This window comes from Sapajus apella, unplaced genomic scaffold (assembly GCF_009761245.1).
Source record: "Sapajus apella isolate SASKATOON/1434 unplaced genomic scaffold, GSC_monkey_1.0 scaffold23, whole genome shotgun sequence".
Taxonomy (NCBI): domain Eukaryota; kingdom Metazoa; phylum Chordata; class Mammalia; order Primates; family Cebidae; genus Sapajus; species Sapajus apella.
In genome coordinates, this window is record NW_022436963.1 from 499,593 (window position 1) to 519,310 (window position 19,718).

The 19,718-nt window shown below is 46.1% G+C and overlaps 1 protein-coding gene across 1 annotated transcript in view; it reads right to left on the reverse strand.

Moving 5' to 3' along the window:
• SLC25A20 (solute carrier family 25 member 20) overlaps positions 1-18,542 on the reverse strand; it is a 41,500-nt gene extending 22,958 nt beyond the window's left edge. Inside the window, exons 1-4 of the mRNA XM_032289762.1 lie at positions 18,327-18,542; positions 11,424-11,516; positions 4,925-5,052; positions 258-348 (exon numbers count right to left, since the gene is read on the reverse strand). Of these exons, the coding sequence (XP_032145653.1) occupies positions 258-348; positions 4,925-5,052; positions 11,424-11,516; positions 18,327-18,431 (417 nt within the window). The 5' untranslated portion in view covers positions 18,432-18,542. The remainder of the gene's footprint in view (positions 1-257; positions 349-4,924; positions 5,053-11,423; positions 11,517-18,326) is intronic.
• Between the last annotated feature and the right edge of the window lie 1,176 nt (positions 18,543-19,718).

Sequence of the window (19,718 nt, forward strand, 5' to 3'; positions counted from 1 at the left end):
AGTGATCCATCCGCCTCAGCTCCCAAAATGCTGGGATTACAGGCATGAGCCACTGCATCTGGCACCCAGGCTGGTCTTTAACTCGTGGCCTCAGGCAATCCTTACACCGTGGCCTCCCAAAGTGCTAGGATTATAGGTGGGAGCCACTGTGCCCAGCCCTGAAGCCTTTATAAACAGTTAAAGGACATAAAACATGCACACAAAATTATAAATGGAAAGGAAAAAGCTAGCTATGTCCCCTCCAATCACAACCTTACCTGTAACAAGCACTTGATCCGTTCTCCAGGGGTCATGATTCCTGTGGTGAATACACCAGATAACATCCCAGCCGCAAACAGCTGGGGATAGCTGTGTTGAAAGCAAAAACGAGAAGCAACCACCTGTGACTAACCACCGAGGACAGAGGCCAATCCCAGCAAAGAGGGCAATCTTTTAAGAAAAAAATAAGTTCTTGGACTGGGCAGAAGCTAGCCACAAATGAATCAGATTTTGCACAAAAACTCAATTCTAGGTATATTTTAATGTTAAATTTCCCAGAGCAAGGGTCTCAGTGCCAAAAGCAATGGGAGTCTGGTCACAAGGCCCACCCCATGCGGTGCACACGCAGAATCTCTCACCTATAAGAGAAGTTTTACAGTAATACTTGGCTCCCATCCATGCGCCTACCAGGCACAGTGACTATGGACAAGTTTCCAGGCCTGTCTGAGCCTCAATTCCCCATATTTAAAGTGCTGGGGTTTTTAGGGAGGAAGGTCTCCAACTCAAAATCTGGACTTTAATCTCCGCCGGTAGTGCCCCTTAAGTCTCACTTTCCCTGAAGCACCAAGGGCCTGGGAATACTCTAAGCCAAGACTCAACCAGGACAGCATCAAGACCAAGGAGGATGGCTGTGGGCACCTCTACAGGCCGAGGGATTGCCAAGGTAACTGCAAGTAATGTGCTGTAAGTTGCTAAGAAAGGACCAGACAGGGATGATACTCAGGCAGGCATGACGGTCCTGTGGTCCCTGCACAGGGAAATAGTTCCCCAGTGGCAAGAGGTATGGGTCTTCACTCTGCCCCCCACAGAATGAACAACCCTGAGTATAAAGTGCAGCCTGAGGCTCCTACCATCTATCACCCACAGCTGTCTGTGCCACCTTCGGCGTCTCCTTTTCTTTTCTTTCTTCCTTTTTTTTTTTTTTTGTTTCTTTGTGTTTGTTTTGAGACACAGTCTTGCTCTGTCCCCAGGCTAGAATGCAGTGAAGTGATCTCGGCCCACTGCAGCCTCCACCTCCTGGGTTCAAATGATTCTCCTGCCTCAGTCTCCTGAGTAGCTGGGATTACAGGAGCCCACCACCATACTCAGTTAATTTTTGTATTTTTAGTAGAGATGGGGTTTCACCATGTTGACTAGGCTGGTCTCGAACTCCTGACCCCAAGCAATCCGCCCACCTTGGCCTCCCAGAGTGCTAGGGTTACAGCAAGAGTCACTGCGCTTGGCCTTTTTTTTTTTTTTTTTTTGAAACAGGGTGGCACAATCTCAGCTCACTGCAACCTCCACCTCCTAGGCTCAAGTGACCCTCCCACCTCAACCCCCTGAATAGCTGGGACTACAGGCATGCCTGGCTACTTTTTGCATTTTTGTAGAGACAGGGTTTTGCCATGTTGCCCAGGTTGGTCTCGAACTCCTGGGCTCAAGTTGATACTCCTCCCTTGGCCTCCCAAAGTTCTGGGATTACAGGCAAGAGCCACTGTGCCTAGTTGCCTCCTTTTCTTTCTGGGATTAGCAATACCAGGATGGTCTGGAGACAATGGGGCACAAAGTTACATTCAGCATTTCAATAGAGTCCCACAACTTAGCAAATGCTACTGAAAAACTTCACATACTGTCCTGAGCTTTAGTGCACTCTTGACCCCAAGCTTCCAACAACTGAGTCTTCGGGCCACTCCACCCAACAAAGAGCACATGCAGTGAAGGACAGATGCCAAATGGAGGTAGAGGGACATCCACTGTAAACAGTTCCCTCCAGGCAGGGTGCCAGTTTCAACAACCCTATTTTTCCCTGTATTCACCCCAGGCAGGGCTCATGCATCTACCTCAGGTACACAGCCAAGCTGACTGTCGAACAGTCAAGAGACTTGTTTTCCAACATGGCCATCTTCGCAGACCCAGTTCACACGACTGTCCCTGAGGAGTCCTCTCAGCAACTAAATTCTCCCTATGAGACCAACATGCTCCATTTTCCCCGCAATGCCCAACCCTAGGCTTGGCACACCTCATCTCTTAGGACTGCAGACTGTCTCTGAACAGGGTCTCTGTGTGTGCACAGGGCATCATGTGGACACTCAATAGCTGCCTGGCATATTCTCCCACTCCCCACGCCCATCTCCATCCCAGGGAGGCACCTTTCAGAGCTGAACCCTACTGGACTTCTACCCTAACCTGGTAACACTCCTTTCCATACCATCCCCAAACACCATTGCAGGGAGGTGAACACAGCAGGGCTAACAAGATTGTGGGAGTGTGGTCCTGAGTGTCTCAACTATGTTCAGTCAGGAAGAGTGTTTCTCTGAGTGCTGATATGACTGTACAGGAATACAGCCCATAGTCCAAAGTACCAAAAGTGACCCCACTGGGGTCATGCATGGCCCTGATACATCTGTGAGCTGGCACACACGCTAAAAGACCAGATGCTCAGAGAGACATGTGTCCGTGGGACACAAGGCCTACCGTGGTCAAATGCAGCTTCAAAACAACCCCACCCATATTTCAGGCCACTTGCTGCTGTTTATAGACTCCAGGAACATTCAGAGCATCACAGGGATCCCAAAACTAGAGTTTCACTCTACAAGCACCTCCACCTCCACCCTAGACCCTCACTCAACCTGCTGTGGCCTGAAGTGGTGACAGAATACAACGGCATGGCGCCCTGGACTTTCTCCCTTGAGCTCCTAGATCTGAGGGCAGGCCAGCCTCTGTGGCTCCTATACTGCCTACAGCCCCACCCAGGGGTTGACACCCTGCACAGCTCAGACTTATGGATACCTTTTTACACAATATCTCCACTCAGAATTCCCCTGCATTCTCAGGATACCCTGCATCCTGAGAAGTCTCTGTTTTCACTAACCACTTTAAAAATTCTGTCTCAGGTGCCTCTTCATGCCCAAATCAAACTTAAAGTTTATTAAAGAAAAACACATTAACTTATTCCATTTTCTCTTTTTTGAGATGGTGTTTCACCCTTATTGTCCAGGCTGGAGTGCAACGGTGCTAGCTCAGTTCACTGCAACCTCCACTTCCGGGGTTCAAGTGACATTCTTGCCTCAGCCTCCCAAGTAGTTGGGATAACAGGCACGCGCTACCACCTTTGACTAATTTTGTATTTTTACTAGAGACAAGGTTTCTCCATGTTGGTCAGGCTGGTCTCGAACTCCTGACCTCAGATGATCTGTCCACCTCGGCCTCCCAAAGTGCTGGGTGTGAGCTACCACTGTTATTCCACTTTAAGAGAAAAATCAATACCTGAAGTCATTATGGTCATATTAGCATGTTATAAAAATGAAGCACAACAAAAGTTGGAACCTTCTCTTCTCTCAATCAAGTGATAGAAAGCAAGGCTGCTCTTGTCTTTAGGGCAGTACCTACTGCCTATGACACGTTACACACATTTAAGGATTCAGACCTCTCAACAGCCTCATGGGGATGGTATTACAAATCTCTCCAGTAATTGATACCACCTTATAAAAGAAATATGAAAACCTGGTCAGGCATGGTGGCTCATGTCTGTAATCCTAGTAATTTGGGAGGCCAAGAGAATAGAGAAACCCCATCTCTACTAAAAATACAAAATTTTTGGTGGCACATGCCTGTAATCCCAGCTACTCAGGAGGCTGAGGCAGGGGAATCACTTGAACCTGGGAGGCAGAGGTTGCCGTGAGCCAAGATTGCACCATTGCACTCCAGCCTGGGCAGGAGTTCAAGACCAGCCTGGGCAACATAATGAGACACCCATCTCTGCAAAAAATTTAAAAATTAACCCAGGATGGTAGTGTATGCCTGTAATCCCAGCTATTCAGGAGGCCAAGGCAGAAGAATCCCTTGAGCCCAGGAGTTCAAGGTTGCAGTGAATCATGATTGCACAACCGCGTTCCAGTCTACGTGACAAAGTAAGACGCCATTTCTTTTTTTTTTTTTTTTTTTTTTTTGAGAAGGGGGTTTACTCTTTTTACCCAGGCTGGAGTGCAATGGCGTGATCTCGGCTCACCGCAACCTCCGCCTCCTGGGTTCAGGCAATTCTCCTGCCTCAGCCTCCTGAGTAGCCGGGATTACAGGCATGCGCCACCATGCCCAGCTAATTTTCATATTTTTAGTAGAGACGGGGTTTCACCATGTTGACCAGGATGGTCTCGATCTCTTGACCTCGTGATCCACCCGCCTCGGCCTCCCAAAGTGCTGGGATTACAGGCGTGAGCCACCGCGCCCGGCCTAAGTAAGACGCCATTTCAAAAAACTCAAGTACTCCTTGAGTTTTAAGGGCACAGGAGGACACCCATTGCCTGACAACCAAGGTTCTTCTTTTTTTTGAGATAGAGTCTTGCTATGTTGCTCAGGTTGGAGTGCAGTGGTGAGATCTCAGCTCACTGTAACCTCCACCTCCTGGGTTCAAGCAATTCTGGTGTCTCAGGCTCCCAAGTAGCTTAGACAACAGGTGACTGCCACCACACCTGGCTAATTTGTTTGTATTTTTAGTAGAGACAGGATTTCACCATGTTGGCCAGGCTGGTCTTGAACTTCTGACCTCAGGTGAACCAGCTGCCTCAAACTCCCAAAGTGCTGGGATTACAGGCATGAGCCACTGTGCCCTATACCCAACGTTCTTTCCTTTAGCCCATGTCACACTACCAGGCAGAACAGCAAGTGCTCCTGACTTGTAAGTACTCACCTGAGCACATCTTCTGGGTGTTTCTGTTGTAGTCTCTTCCCCAAACCAAATCCAAAGAAGCACACAGCAAACATGGGGGTGACTCCGATGATAGGAGCAGCCATTCCCCGATATAGTCCCGTGATGCCCTGTAAGGAATCACAGAAGCAGAAGCTGTTTACAGACCCCACCGCCTGTTAAATAAGTGAAAGAGGAAAGCAGTGTGTCCTCTAACCTGTGGATTCCTTTACCTCTTCTTGAAGCAAGGAGCACTTTAAAAGGAGAACACTGCCAGGTGCAGTGGCTCATGCCTGTAATCCCAGCCAGCCTGACCAACATGGTGAAACCTCATTGCTACTAAAAATGCAAAAAATCAGCTGGGCATGGTGGCACATGTCTGTACTCGGGAGGCTGAGGGAGAATTGCTTGAACCCAGGAGGCAGAGGTTGCAGTGAGCTGAGATTGTGCCACTGCACTCCAGCCTGGGTGACAAAGTGAGACTCCATCTCAAAAAAAAAAAAAAAAAAAAAAACAGGGGGGGGGGGGGCGACCAAAAAAAAAATTTTTAAAAAGGAAGAAAATTCCCCACATTTATCAGAAATAATTGTCCTCTTATGCACTGCTAGAGAAATTGAAGGCAGTTTCCATTCTCAAAGGCAATCTGTTTTTGTTTTTTGGGTTTTGTTTTGTTTTTTTCAGACGGGACCTCACTCTGTCACCCAGGCTGGGGTGCAGTGGTGTGATCACAACTCATCGAAGCCTCAACCCCCTGGGCTCAGGTGATCTTCCCACCTCAGCCTCCCGAGTAGTTGGGACGACAGGCACGTGCCACCATGTCTGGCTAATTTTTGTATTTTTTGTAAAGACTGGTTTTGCCATGTTGCCCAGGCTGGTCTCGAACTCCTGGGCTCAAGTGATCCACCTGCCTTGGCCTCTTAAAGTGCTGGGATTACAGGTGTGAGCCACAGCATCTGGCCAGCAATCTGCCAATATGTAGCATATCATTTTACCTGGAAATTTTTTGTATGGAAAATCTATTGCAAGGAATTTATTCTAGGGAAATACTCAGAGGTATAAAAAGAATAACTTCAGACATTTACAAGGTACCAAAATTTTGGGGAAAAAACCAAAAGCTGCCAAATAGGAGATAAATTATAAACTCCATAAATGGAGTCACATGGCTATGAAATCACATTGTAACATGAGAAGAGATTACTAAGTGAAGAAAAAAAATACAGGCTACAAAACAAGATATACATGTAACAGCTGGGGCTGCAAAAAAAAAAAAAAAGAAAGAAAAAAAAAGAAGAAAGAAAACAGGATATACAATGTGATCTACCTTCTTTGGGGTAGGATTACAAGTGATTAAGAAAATGTTTTATAGGCCGGGCGCGGTGGCTCAAGCCCGTAATCCCAGCACTTTGGGAGGCCGAGGCGGGTGGATCACGAGGTCAAGAGATCGAGACCATCCTGGTCAACGTGGTGAAACCCCGCCTCTACTAAAAAATACAAAAAATCAGCTGGGCATGGTGGCGCTTGCCTGTAATCCCATCTACTCAGCAGGCTGAGGCAGGAGAATTGCCTGAACCCAAGAGGCGGAGGTTGCAGTGAGCCGAGATCGCGCCATTGCACTGCAGCCTGGGTAACAAGAGTGAAACTCCGTCTCAAAAAAAAAAAAAAAAAAAGAAAATGTTTTATATTTTCCAGGTATTAGGATGAGATTTTTGTTAGGACTGCAGAGCAATTTTCACCAGTACAGTCTGGTAATGAAAGGGAAGATGGGCCTGGGTAGCATAGTAAGACCCTGTCTCTACAAAAACAAATAAAAAACAAAAGTTAGTCGAACATGGTGGCGTGTGCCTGTAGTCCTAGCTAATCAGGAGGCTGAGTTGGGAGGATAACTTGAGCCAAGGAGTTCGAGGCTGCAGTGAGCTATGATCTTGCCACTATACTCCAGCCTGGGAGACACAGTGAGACCCCAACTCTAGAAAAAAAAAAGATTGCTTATACCCATTACTGGGGGAAAAAAAAGAGAAAGAAAGTGAATATGGAGTAACAAATAAATATTTAGACAGACAAATACATAAATACCCAACCAAACAAGTTAGTAAACAAGGAGGAAGATTCAGGACCTGGAAGACCAGGGGGCCAGTCCAAGAGAGATGAAGTGGGTTTCTAGGATGCACTGGGTGCAGTGGATGTGGGATGCAGTCAGTTCACACGGTAGTAGAGGACTTCAAAAGTGATGTTTCCAAGAAAATAGAACAAAGCCAGGTGCAGTGGCTCATGCCTGTAATCCCAGCACTTTTGGAGGCCAAGGCAGGCAGATCACGAGATCAGGAGATCAAGACCATACTGGCTAACATTGTGAAACCCCATCTCTACTAAAAATACAAAAATTAGCTGGGTCTGGTGGCACATGCCTATAATCCCAGCTACTCTGGAGGCTGAGGCACAAGAATTGCTTGAACCAGGAGGTGGAGGTTGCAGTGAGCTGAGACGGCGCCACTGCACTCCAGCCTGGCAACAGAGCTAGACTTCTACTCAAACAAACAAACAAACAAACAAAAAACAGATCAAAACAACACACACTGGCTGGAAGAACAGAAAATAACTCCCTAACCAGTGTAGCAAACCAAACAGAAAGGTGTACTACAGACATTTAGGATATAGAATGACAGAGACAGTCATTCAAAGAAAAACAAACAAAAGATTTAACACAATTATTAATCCAATTCCAAGGGAAATGAAAAGTTACACAAGGAATGGAATGCACATCATAGCACATACTTAATTAAGAGAAAAATATACATAAAGTTGTAGTCATGAAAATAGTGAATTGGATTAAACCATAAAGGGTGATAAAATCATGAAAGGGCAGGGCAGAAGGACGGGATAGGGAGTGTAAATATAAATTAGGTGAAAATATAAATATAAATATAAATAGGGAGTGTAAAATATAAAATAATCCACCACAAATAGGTAGCTAAAAAAATATAAACATGTATAAAATATAACAGTAAATGTATATTATATAGATGGGTGGAAATAGCATAAACAACTGAAAAAAATTGAAAGTAGTTGCCTCTGGAGAATGAAGGAAAGAGATAAATATCACTTTGTTACTTTGTTATTAGCTTCTCAGTAACAAAAGAAGTGCCTGTATCAGGGCCTGTAATCCCAGGTACTCAGGAGGCTAAGGTGGGAAGATCACTTAAGCCTAGGAGTTCAAGACCAGCCTGGGTAAAATAGCAAGACTCCATCTCAAAACCATTTGTTTGTTTTAAATAAATACAAAAAATTTTTAAAGTTGCTCCTTATAAAGAGTAGGAGAATCAGGGTGAGGCTGCACACTGGGAGGGCTCCACAGACCCAGGCTGAACAACCTGCCTCGCTGCAGACCCTGGGTATCCAAACTTTCTTTTCAGGATCAAAGGGGTACAGCTGTACCTGTCAGCATTCCTCCTAATTCCTGCAAAGGTCTAAACTGGAGGCTGCAGGTAGACTCCAAGCATAAAGTATAGAGGCAGTAAACGGGAAAATGACAGAGATCTGAGGAGGATCTACAAAAGTAGCATATGACAAAGTCCGTTCAAAGCCATTCCCACGGCTCTCCATATGAGCTAAAAGGATTACAGGTCCTGAGAGGCTAAGTCCACTCCACCTAAACAACTTGTCTATTCTTCCTTCCATTAGAATGGCTCACCTAGTTCCATATAGCACAACGTACAGACCGCTGCCTAGCAGCTTCAGAAAGCAGAAAGCTCAAATCTGGCACAGCAAAAATCAGGACATGCACAAATATGGACTAAGGAAGCCTATTCAATTCTTCAAGGAGTTGGGTTTCTACAAGACGTTCTCAGCAGGCCTCCAGGACCCAGCACATGGCCCACTCCAGGCAGGTACTCAATAACATCTAATACCAAGGGGTAGATAAGCCTATTTCAGTAAGGGTAAAGGATTTTGAGTGGACCTGAAGCCTAGAGCCCCCATCAGACGCTGATCAGACTCCACCCCAGCACCAGAGATGTAAGGAGCAGAGGCTTAAAAAAGAAAGGGCAAGGCCAGGCAAGGTGGCTGACACCTGTAATCCCAGCACTTTGGGTGGCCGAGGCAGGTGGATCACAAAGTCAGGAGTTTAAGACCACCCTGGCCAACATAGTGAAGCCCCACCTCTACTAAAAATACAAAAATTAGCTGGGTGTAGTAGTGGGCACCTGCAATCCCAGCTACTTGGGGGGCTGAGGCAGGAGAATCACTTGAACCCAGGAGGCAGAGATTGCAGCGAGCCAAGATCACACTACTGCACTCCAGCCTGGGCAACAAGCAAGACTCCATTTCAAAATAAATACATAAATAAAAATTTAAAAAGATTTTCCTTCTACAGCCAAGTCCTACAGGAATCCTGGGAACAACTTCTCCAAGGTTGAGTCCATCACTTACCATCAATCCCCCACTTTTATCTGGATGACAACTACTTAGTTTTTGTATATTTAATCAAGTCTATAAATGTAGAAAGTATAATAGATTTATATGAAAGTTATATTTTAGGAAGCAAAGGAAAAGATCTCAACAAGGTCTTTAAGGCATGTGTTAATGAAGTTATTTGTTATTATTATTATTATTTTTTATTTTTGAGACAAGAATTTCGCTCTTGCTGCCCAGGCTGGAGAGCAATGGCATGATCTCAGCTCACACCAACCTCTGCCTCCCAAGTTCAACTGATTCTCCTCATCTCAGCCTCCCAAGTACCTGGGATTACAGGCATGTGCCACCATGCCCGGCTAATTTCTTGTATTTTTAGTAGAGACAGGGTTTCACCATGTTGGCCAGGTTGATCTCAAGCTCCTGACCTCATGTAATCCACTTCCCTTGAACACCCAAAGTGCTGGGATTACAGGCATGAATAAAATAATAATAATAATAAAAAAATAATAATAAAAGCTGAAGCTATTTATTAATGATAATAAATATAATTAGTACTTAATCCTTTTTAAAAATCATGTTTTTGCCATATATGTGTATATTATGTATATATATATGTGTATATATATATATATATATGTATATACACACACACATATATATAAAATAATAATAACTCCAAAGCAATTTAATGTCTCTGTCTAGGGAAACTGGAGACTCTGATGACTCCTCTAACTGTTTCTAGGACTTGCTGACTTTTCCTTTAGACTTCATTCACATGCACTTCTGACATGGATCCCTATCAAACTGACTGAGCCAGATGCAGATGTATATTTTCTTTTCTCGTTTTCTTTTTTTTTTTGAGACAGAGTTTCACTCTTGTTGCCCAGATTGGAGTGCGACGGTGCAGCCTTGGCTCACTGCAACCTGTCTCCTGGGCTCAAGCGATTCTCATGACTCAGCCTCCCAAGTAGCTAGGACTACAGATGCGCACCACCATGCCCAGCTAATTTTTGTATTTTTAGTAGAAATGGGGTTTCACCATGTTGGCCAGGCTGGTCTTGAACTCCTAAGCTCGGGCAATCCACCCACCTCGGCCTCCCAAAGAACTGGGATTACAGGTGTGTGCCACTGTGCCTGGCCTTTTTTTTTTTTTTTTTGAGGCAGGGTCTCACTTTGTCACTCAGGTTGGAGTACAGAGGGGCAATCTCGGCTCACTGCAACCTCCAACTCCTGGCTCAAGTGATCCTCCCACCTCAATCTCCCGAGTAGCTAGAACTACAGATACACATGTGCCACCACACCCATCTAATTTTTCCATTTTTTGTAGAGATGGCACTCTTTACATGTTGCCCAGGCTGGTCTCGAACTCCTGGGCTCAAGTGATCTACCTGCCTTAGCTTCCCAAAGTGCTGGGATTAGAGGCGTGAGCCACCATGCCCAGCCCAGATGTACATTTTCTTTTTTTTTTTAATAACTTTTAAAAAAGAGACAGAGTCTTGCTATGTTGCCCAGGCTGGAGTGCAGTGGCTATTCACAGGTGCGATCTCACTACTGATCAGCACGGGAGTTTTGACCTGCTCCGTTTCCGACCTGGGCTGGTTCACCCCTCCTTAGGCAACCTGGTGGTCCCTCACTCCCAGGACGTCACCATATTGATGCTGAACTTAGTGTGGACACCCAATTGGCATAGCGCACTACAGTCCAGAACTCCTGGACTCAAGAGATCCTCCAGCCTCATCCGCCCGAGTAGCTGGGACTACAGGCACATGCCACGGTGCCCAGCCAGATGTACATTTTCTTCCATTTCACATCTCAATTATTACTCGCTAGTTCTCTGTGATCTAAATTCCATCTTCCAAAAGAGGGAACCATTTTATTAGCTTTAGTCATATGTATGAGACAGTCGCTAGAACTACCTGAGACTTCAAAGCAGATGACAATGGGGGTTACAGGGTGGCTTGGTGAGGGAGTGGCAGCTGTGAGCAGGCTGTCCAGCAGAACCACACAGTTACCCTACTCTTCTAGGGGGTAAGAAACCAACTCCATGAATGTGTTCCTCCAAGTAAGAGGAATGCCCGCACCAGATACCAACCTCTCTAATAATAGTCTTCCGGAAACAGTCAAAGGTCCCAGAGTACATGGGAGGCTGTCCAGGCAAACTTGGTGGCTGTGTCTGCAGTCGGACCTGAAACCAGAAGTTAAAACGCAGTCACCTACCAGAATGAGAACCGCCTATCAGCAGCAATGGTCCAACTGTCTGCCAAACTAAACAGCAAAGCACCTGTGTACATGTCTTTAGCATTCACTTAACCTGCTAGATTCAAACTTCTCTTTCATTTCATTAGTACTTCATTCCTTTCATTGGCAAATAATATCCCATTGTATGAATAAATCACATTTTGCATGCCTGCCTATTCATCAATTGATAGATATTTGTGTTTTTCCCACTTTTTGATTATTATGAATAATGCTGCTATAAACATTTGTGTACAAGTTTTTTGTATGGATATATATTTTCAATTCTCTTGGGTGTTGTATTGGTCAGAATTCTTCAGAGAAACAGAACCAACAGGAGATATATATCAAGAGATTTATTATAAGGAAATGGCTTATATAATTATGAAGGTTGAGAAGTCCCAAGATCTGGAGTTGGCAAGTGTAAGACCCAAAAAGAACCAGTGTTTCAGTTCAAGTCTGAAATCAGAGAAGGACTAATGTTCCAGCTCAAGTATTCAGACAGGAGTTCCCTCTCAGTTGCAGGGAAGTGTCAGTCAGCCTTTTGTTCTATTCAGGCCTTCAACTAACTGGATGAGGTCCATTCACATTAGGAAGGACAAGTAGCTTTAATCAGTTTACAGATTCAAATGTTAATATCCAAAACCACCCTCACTGGCACACTCAGAATAATGTGTGACCAAATATCTGGGTACTCTGTAGCCTAGTCAAGTTGACACATAAAATTAACCATCACAGGTATTTATCCACTAGCATAATTTCTAAGTTATATGTTAACTCTGTTTAAACCTTTTGAAGAACTGCCAGACTGTTTTCCAAAGTGGCTTCACCTTTTACATTCCCATAAGCAGTGAAGGAGGGTTCCAAATTCTCCACATCTTCAATACTTATATTATATGTGTGTGTGTGTTATTATATATATATATATATATATATATATATATATTTTTTTTTTTTTTTTTTGAGACAAAGTTTCACTCTGTTACTCAGGCTGGAGTGCAATGGTGTGATCAATAGCCCACTACAACCTCAACCTCCTGGGCTCATGCAATTCTCCCACCTCAGCCTCCCAAGTAGCTGGGACTACAAGTGCACACCACAACACAAGCTAATTTTTATTGTTTTTGTAGAGACAGAATCTCACTATATTGCTCAGGTTATATCCTTTTTTTTAAAATAACCATCATAGTGGGTATGAGGTGGTATTGCATTGTGATTTTGATTTGCAGTTCCATGATGGATAATGGCATTGAACATCTTTTCACATGCTTATTGGCCCATCTTTTTTGAAGAAATGTCTATTTAGGTCCATGGCTGGGTGTGGTGGCTCACATCTGTAATCTAAGCACTTTTGGGAAGCAGGGGAGGATCACTAGAAGCCAGGAGTTCCAGATTACAGTGAACTATGATGGTGCCACTACACTCCAGCTGGGTAAAAGAGCAAGACTTGACTCTATTATTTGAGGCAGGTTCTCTGTTGCCCATACTGAAGTGCAGTGATATGATCCTGGTTCACTGCAACTTCCACCTTCCAGGCTCAGGTGCTCCTCCCACTCAGCCTCCCAAGTAGCTGAGACCTCAGGTGCATGCCACCATGCTTGACTAGAGTGAGTGAGTGAGTGAGTGAGTGAGTGTGTGTGTGTGTGTGTGTGTGTGTGTGTGTAGAGATGGGGTTTCACCAGGTGCATGCCACCATGCTTGACTAGTGTGTGTGTGTGTGTGTAGAGATGGGGTTTCACCATGTTGACCAGACTGGTCTGGAACTCCTGGACTCATGCAATCTGCCTGCCTCAGCCTCCCAAAGTGCTAGGATTATAGATATGAGCCACCATGGCCAGCCAAGACCCAGTCTCTTAAAAAAAAAAAAAAATGCTGGGGGCAGCAGCTCACACCTATAATCCCAGCACTTTGGGAGGCCAAGGCAGGTGGATCACGAGGTCAGAAGTTCAAGACCAGCCTGGCCAACATGGTGAAACCCCATCTCTACTAAAACACAAAAAAACTAGCCAGGCATGGTGGCAGGCACCTGAAATCCCATCTATTCAGGAGGCTGAGGCAGGAGAATCGCTTGAACCCAGGAGGCTGAGGTTACAGTGGGCTGAGATCATACCATTGCACTTCAGCCTGGGCGACAAAGTGAGACTCCTCAAAAGAAAAAAAGATCTTTTGCTCTTTTTTCTCTCTGTCTTTCTCTCTCTCTCTCTCTATAAGTCTTTTTTTTTTTTTTTTTGAGACGGAGTTTCGCTCTTGTTACCCAGGCTGGAGTGCAATGGCGCAATCTCGGCTCACCGCAACCTCTGCCTCCTGGGTTCAGGCAATTCTCCTGCCTCAGCCTCCTGAGTAGCTGGGATTACAGGCACGCGCCACCATGCCCAGCTAATTTTTTGTATTTTTAGTAGAGACGGGGTTTCACTGTGTTGACCAGGATGGTCTCGATCTCTTGACCTTGTGATCCACCCGCCTCGGCCTCCCAAAGTGCTGGGATTACAGGCGTGAGCCACCGCACCCGGCCTGAGACAGAGTCTTAAACTGTCACCCAGGCTACAGTCTTTGACCATTTTTAATTGAATTATTTGTCTCTTTTTTTCTTTTTTGAGACTGAGTCTTGCTCTGTCACCCAGGCTGGAGTGTAGTGGCACCATCTTGGTTCACTGCAACCTGTCTCCTGGGTTCAAGCAATTCTCCTGTCTCAGCCTCCCACCTAGCTGGGATTACAGGTGAGTGCCATCATGCCTGGCTAATTTTTGTATTTTTTTCCTTTTTAGTAGAGACAGGGTTTTGCCATGTAGGCCAGGCTGGTCTCGAATTCCTGACCTCTGGGGATCCACTTGCCTTGGCCTCCCAAAGTGATGGGATTACAGGCATGAGCCACTGAGCCTGGCCCTGATAAATGTTTATTGTTGTTTTAAGCCACTAAGTTTTGGGGTAAGTTGGTTTTGTTTTGGGGGTTTTTTTGAGAGACAGTCTTGCTCTGTCACCCAAGCTGGCATGCAGTGGTGCCATCCTGGCTAACCGCAGCCTCGAACTCCTGAGCTCAAGTGATCCTCTTGCCTCATTGGGGTAAACTATTAAACTGCAATAGATAACTGAAATAGCCAGTTACTTCTGCAGTCTTTTTCCTGGATGTTGTTGCTGCTTGGTTTTTGAGACAGAGTTTCACTCTTGTTGCCCAGGCTGGAGTGCAATGGCACAATCTCGGTTAACTGCAACCTCTGCCTCCCAGGTTTAGGGGATTCTCCTGCCTCAGTCTCCCGAGTAGCTGAGATTACAGGCATGTGCCACTATAGCCGGCTAATTCTGTGTTTTTAGTAGAGACGGGGTTTCTCCATGTTGGTCAGGCTGGTCTCGAACTTCTGACCTCAGGTGATCTGCCCACCTTGGCCTCCCAAAGTGCTGGGATTACAGGCATGAACCACCACGCCCGGCCTTTCCTGGATGTTTTTCCTACTCATTGTTGGGCTTCCAAATCCTTCTCAAGGTTGCTGTCATACTAACCTTTCTAAGACATCATTTTTACCATGTTGTTTATTTCTGCAGAATCTTTTAGTCTTGTATTTGTTAGGGCCTTTCACATCACACCAAGGAAGTCCCTCTCTGGGCAACAGAGATGATATGCAAGTCTGAGGGGTTTATGGGACACAACAATAGAAATGGCCAGAGGCCACCACACCTTTACACCCCAAATCCCTCATATTATCCTTCAGATCTTCATAGTCAGACACAACCACTCCTAGTCAGTAGAGAGAGAGAAATGGATCGAAGCTTTTGACTAGGCCAAGCATGGTGGCTCATGCCTATAATCCCAGCACTTTGGGAGGCCAAGGCCTATCTCTACTAAAAATACAAAAAATTAGCTGGGCATGGTGGTGGGCAGCTGTAATCAGGAGGCTGAGGCAAGGGAAGCACTTGAACTCAGGAGGTGGAAGTTACAGTGAGACGAGATCCTGCCACTGCATTCCAGCCTAGGTGATAGAAGGAGACTCTTGTCTCAAAAAAAAAAAAAAAAAGGCCACTCAAGGTGGCTCATGCCTGTAATCCCAGCACTTTGGGAGGACAAGGCAGGTGGATCACGAGGTCAGGAGATTGAGACCATTCTGGCTACACAGTGAAACCCCATCTCTACTAGAAACACAAAAAATTAGCCTGGTATGGTGGCATACTCCTGTAATCCCAGCTACTCAGGAAGCTGAGGCAGGAAAAACACTTGAACTTGGGAGGTGGAAGTTGCAGTTAGCTGAGATCGAGCCACACACTCGAGCCTGTGAGACAGAACAAGACTACATCTCAAAAAATATATATATATATTCTGACTAATGCTTTTTTGTGATTTTTTTTTCTTTTGAGACAGTGTCTCACTCTGTTGCCCAGACTGGAATGCAATGACTCACTGCAGCCTCAAACTCCTAGGTTCAACCAATCCACCAGCCTCACCCTCCTGAGTAGCTGGATTACAGGTATTTACCACCATGCCCAGCTGGTGGTAAATACCTGTAATTTTTGTACTTTGTATAGACATGAGGTCTTGTCATGTTGCCAGGGCTGCTTTTTGTGATTTTATATACACTTCACACCTGTCTCATCAGGACATCAGCCATCTAAACCAGCAAGAACATTAAAGTCCTTTGCAGGGTTTTGTTTTTTTTTTTTTTTGAGGAGTCTAACTCTGTTGCCCACGCTGGAGTGCAATGGCGTGATCTCGGCTCACTGCAACCTCCAGGCCCACCACCCGCCACCTCCAGCCTCACAAGTAGTTGGGATTACAGGTACCTGCCACCACACCCAGCTAATTTTTTTTGTATTTTTAGTAGAGATGGGGTTTCACCATGTTGGCCAGGCTGGTTTTGAACTCCTGTCCTCGGGTGATCCACCCGCCTCGGCCTCCCAAAATGCTGGGATTACAGGTGTGAGCCATCATGCCTTTCCTAGGTGGTCTTATTTTATAATATGATCCCCACTTGCAAGCCATACCCACCTTCACTGCTGCCCTCCCCATACCAAATTGTCTAGGTCTCCCAACTCCTCCAGTCAAAACTCAGCCAGCACTTACATGCCTGCTCTAACACCACCTTCCATAGAGTCTTTTCATGCCCCACTCTGAAGCGTTGTAGCTTTTGGCTTGTCAGGACACATGGACCACAGCTCAGTTATGTTACCTTTGACTATTTTTTCTTTTTCTTATTCTTGTCTTTCTTTTCTGTTTGTCTTTGTTTTTACCTTGGACCTCAGAAAGTACCTCAAGGTCTGGCTTTGATTGGAGCTCACTCACTAAGGCCAAAAACACAGCAGTCAGCCATTTGCGGTCTTGGTTTAACCTAAAAAGAGGCTTTCTGGTTGTTAAATATGCCAGTGAGCATTTCAGTTATTTGCACTTCAGTGCAGAGGTCATCCAGTCTATCTTGGAAGCGACATCAAGGACAAAGATGATATGGAGGTGGGAGCAATATTTGCATATTGTTTTTCTTTAAAAAGTGGTCCCAAAAGCCTAGAACGAATAAGATATCTGCCTATACGGACCAAGAGCAGGAAGAAAGGCCAGACAATTGTCCCTCGGTAGACAGTGCCACTTGGAATGACCACTGTCTGGGAAACACTAACACACGGCATTTACCATCAGCTAAATAAACATTTGATTTCATGTTGCACAATGACCTAGCGAGTCCAGCTACTTTAATCCTGATCTTCCTATAGAACGACCCCAGTACGAGCTGTACCTCAGGGCAATTTCTCTCTTGGATGAAAGGCAGCAAAGAGCTTACTGCCCAAGCCTGCCAAGAGGAAGTGCCCACAAAACAATTTCGTTGTGGAAGAAATCTGATCCAACATCCTAACAAGCCCCTTATGTGGGCTTCCAATCCTTTAAAACTCATGTCTGCTCTCCACAGGCCCACTCTGGCAATGACTTGTCAATTTCCTTCAAGTCGATGTCCAGAAAATAAAATGAGAATTAAGATGCAGCTTCGATTGCTAAGTCATGGGGCATGGACTTTAGTCCCCCAGTAAAGCATTAATGAAGGTATTGCAAGGGGTATAGTTGAAATATCATGTGAGGAAGACAAGGGAACAATCCCTGATGAATGCCATCCCTCCCAAGCCTCAATTTGACCATAGCTTCCTCATCTGGAAGTTGTGAGAATGAGCCTGGCCTTGTGCAAAGCTGATCACCTTGCTTTCCGTGGAAGGGACTCAGTCACTAAGGTCATCATTGCTTCTCACAGGATGCTTCTGCCCAGGAGGCTGAGCAGGCCACCGCAGGGTGACAGGCTGAAGAGCATCAAATATCTCCCCGGGACCGGAAAGTTGCAAAAAAGATGGGTGCTCTTGCCCCAGCAGAATGTGACAAAGGACACTTCCAGAACAACCGTACCTCTCTGTCTTTAGTTGTCTTCCTGGGGCGGGCTTTACAGGGGACCTGTTTCAACCTTAATGATAATGTTAGGGTTGGCTGAAACCAGAGCTATAGAGAGACGGGTTCTCTTTCTCATACCTAAAGAAGTGGTGCAGGGTCAGGAGAGACTACGGAACAGGGAACTTTACATCACAGCTCTTGACAGGCAGTTAGAAACTGCTCACTTTGCGCTGCCGCCTGGCTCTTTGGGGCGAAAGATACAGCTTCCGGCCCACCCCTGAAAAATTCCCTAGACTTCTCACGGAATCTCACACAGGCCCCACTTCTGCCCAGCGGCCGCGCCTCGCGCGGGACCATGCTTTCCGTGCCCCGCTCAGGCCTCCTCCCCAAAGCCTGCGCGCCAGTCTCCCGCACCTTGACCGTGTCCAGAGGATGACCCACGAACACGAGGCACACGCCGCCAAAGCCGCCGGCCAGCAGATTCTTGAGCGGGCTGATGGGTTTCGGCTGGTCGGCCATGGTCGGGCTGATGGGTTTCGTCTGTCACTCAGTCTGTCAGTTCTCAGGCCGTCTGGCTCAGCTGCCCCAGCTGCAGTGCCAGCGCCGCCGACCTTTCACCCACTTTCGGGTGGGCGGGGCAAGAGCCCGCGGCAGGTCGGGAGGAGGACAGAGTTGGTACCGTCGGGCTTCCGCCCGAGGCTGCTTCCGGCCTCGGCCCCGCCTCGATGGGCGTGGCGTGGCGCAAAGCCGCATGGGGTTTGGGGATATCGGCCGGCGGGCCTATTCCCTCAGGAAGCCTTCCCAGACTTCAGTGTTTCCTCCTCTGAGTTCCCATTCATCCGCTCACTCCAGAGAGATCAATTGCTCCTTGCCATATGCCAGGCGTCCTCCTAGGAGCTTGAGGCACCCCCGGTAGTACAACACACAGGTCCCTGTGCTCGTGGAATTTACAGACCATGACAAAGATAAATAACTGAAAAATGCATAGTATATCAAGTAGTAAGAAGTACTACGGAGACAAATCCAGGAAGAGAGTTGGGGGTGTGTGGGACAAGTTATTTGCAATTTTAATTAGTTGAATAAGGGAGGGTTTCACTGAAAAGATGAAGTATTCAAGACCTGAGAAGATGAGAGAGGGAATTCTGTTCATACAAAATGGGGTAAAGGGAGCGGGGCTGGGTGGCTCAGGCCTGTAATCCCAGCACTTTGGGAGGTGAGGTAGGTGGATCATTTGAAGTCACGAGCTTGGGACCAGCCTGGCCAACATGGTGAAATCCCATCTCTACTCAAAAAAATACAAAACTAAGCCAGGCGCGGATGAGGATTGGGTTTGCCAACTCCTAGTAATGTATGTTAATAACAAAAGTCCTGTCTCACAGGAAGAAATAGACTATGCCCTATGCTGGTGGCAGGGGCCTGTTCTTCTTTACCTTTTAAAAACAGATGAGAAGGAACTAGAGAACAGGAAGGAGTTAGAGACTATCCCATCTGAAAAGAAGAAAAATCTCTACTTCTAAGACATCCATGAGCAAATGGGATCCTCTAGACTACCTTCCCCTGTTCCTCAATCTTAACCCATCTCCTCCCCCTCCTCAGGCAGTTGTTGCCACTCTGGGCCCAGTTTCAGACCCTCCTATCCATGTTATTCCCCCTCCATACAGCCCAGACTCTTGGGAGCTATCGCCCAAGGAGCCTGGGCATTGCCAGCTTGAGTATCCTTCTTTAAAGAAAGGACTTCAGTGGGAAATAGGACAATATGAGAAGGATGTCTAGAGTTCTCCTTTCCCCTCTACATGAGCCACCGCA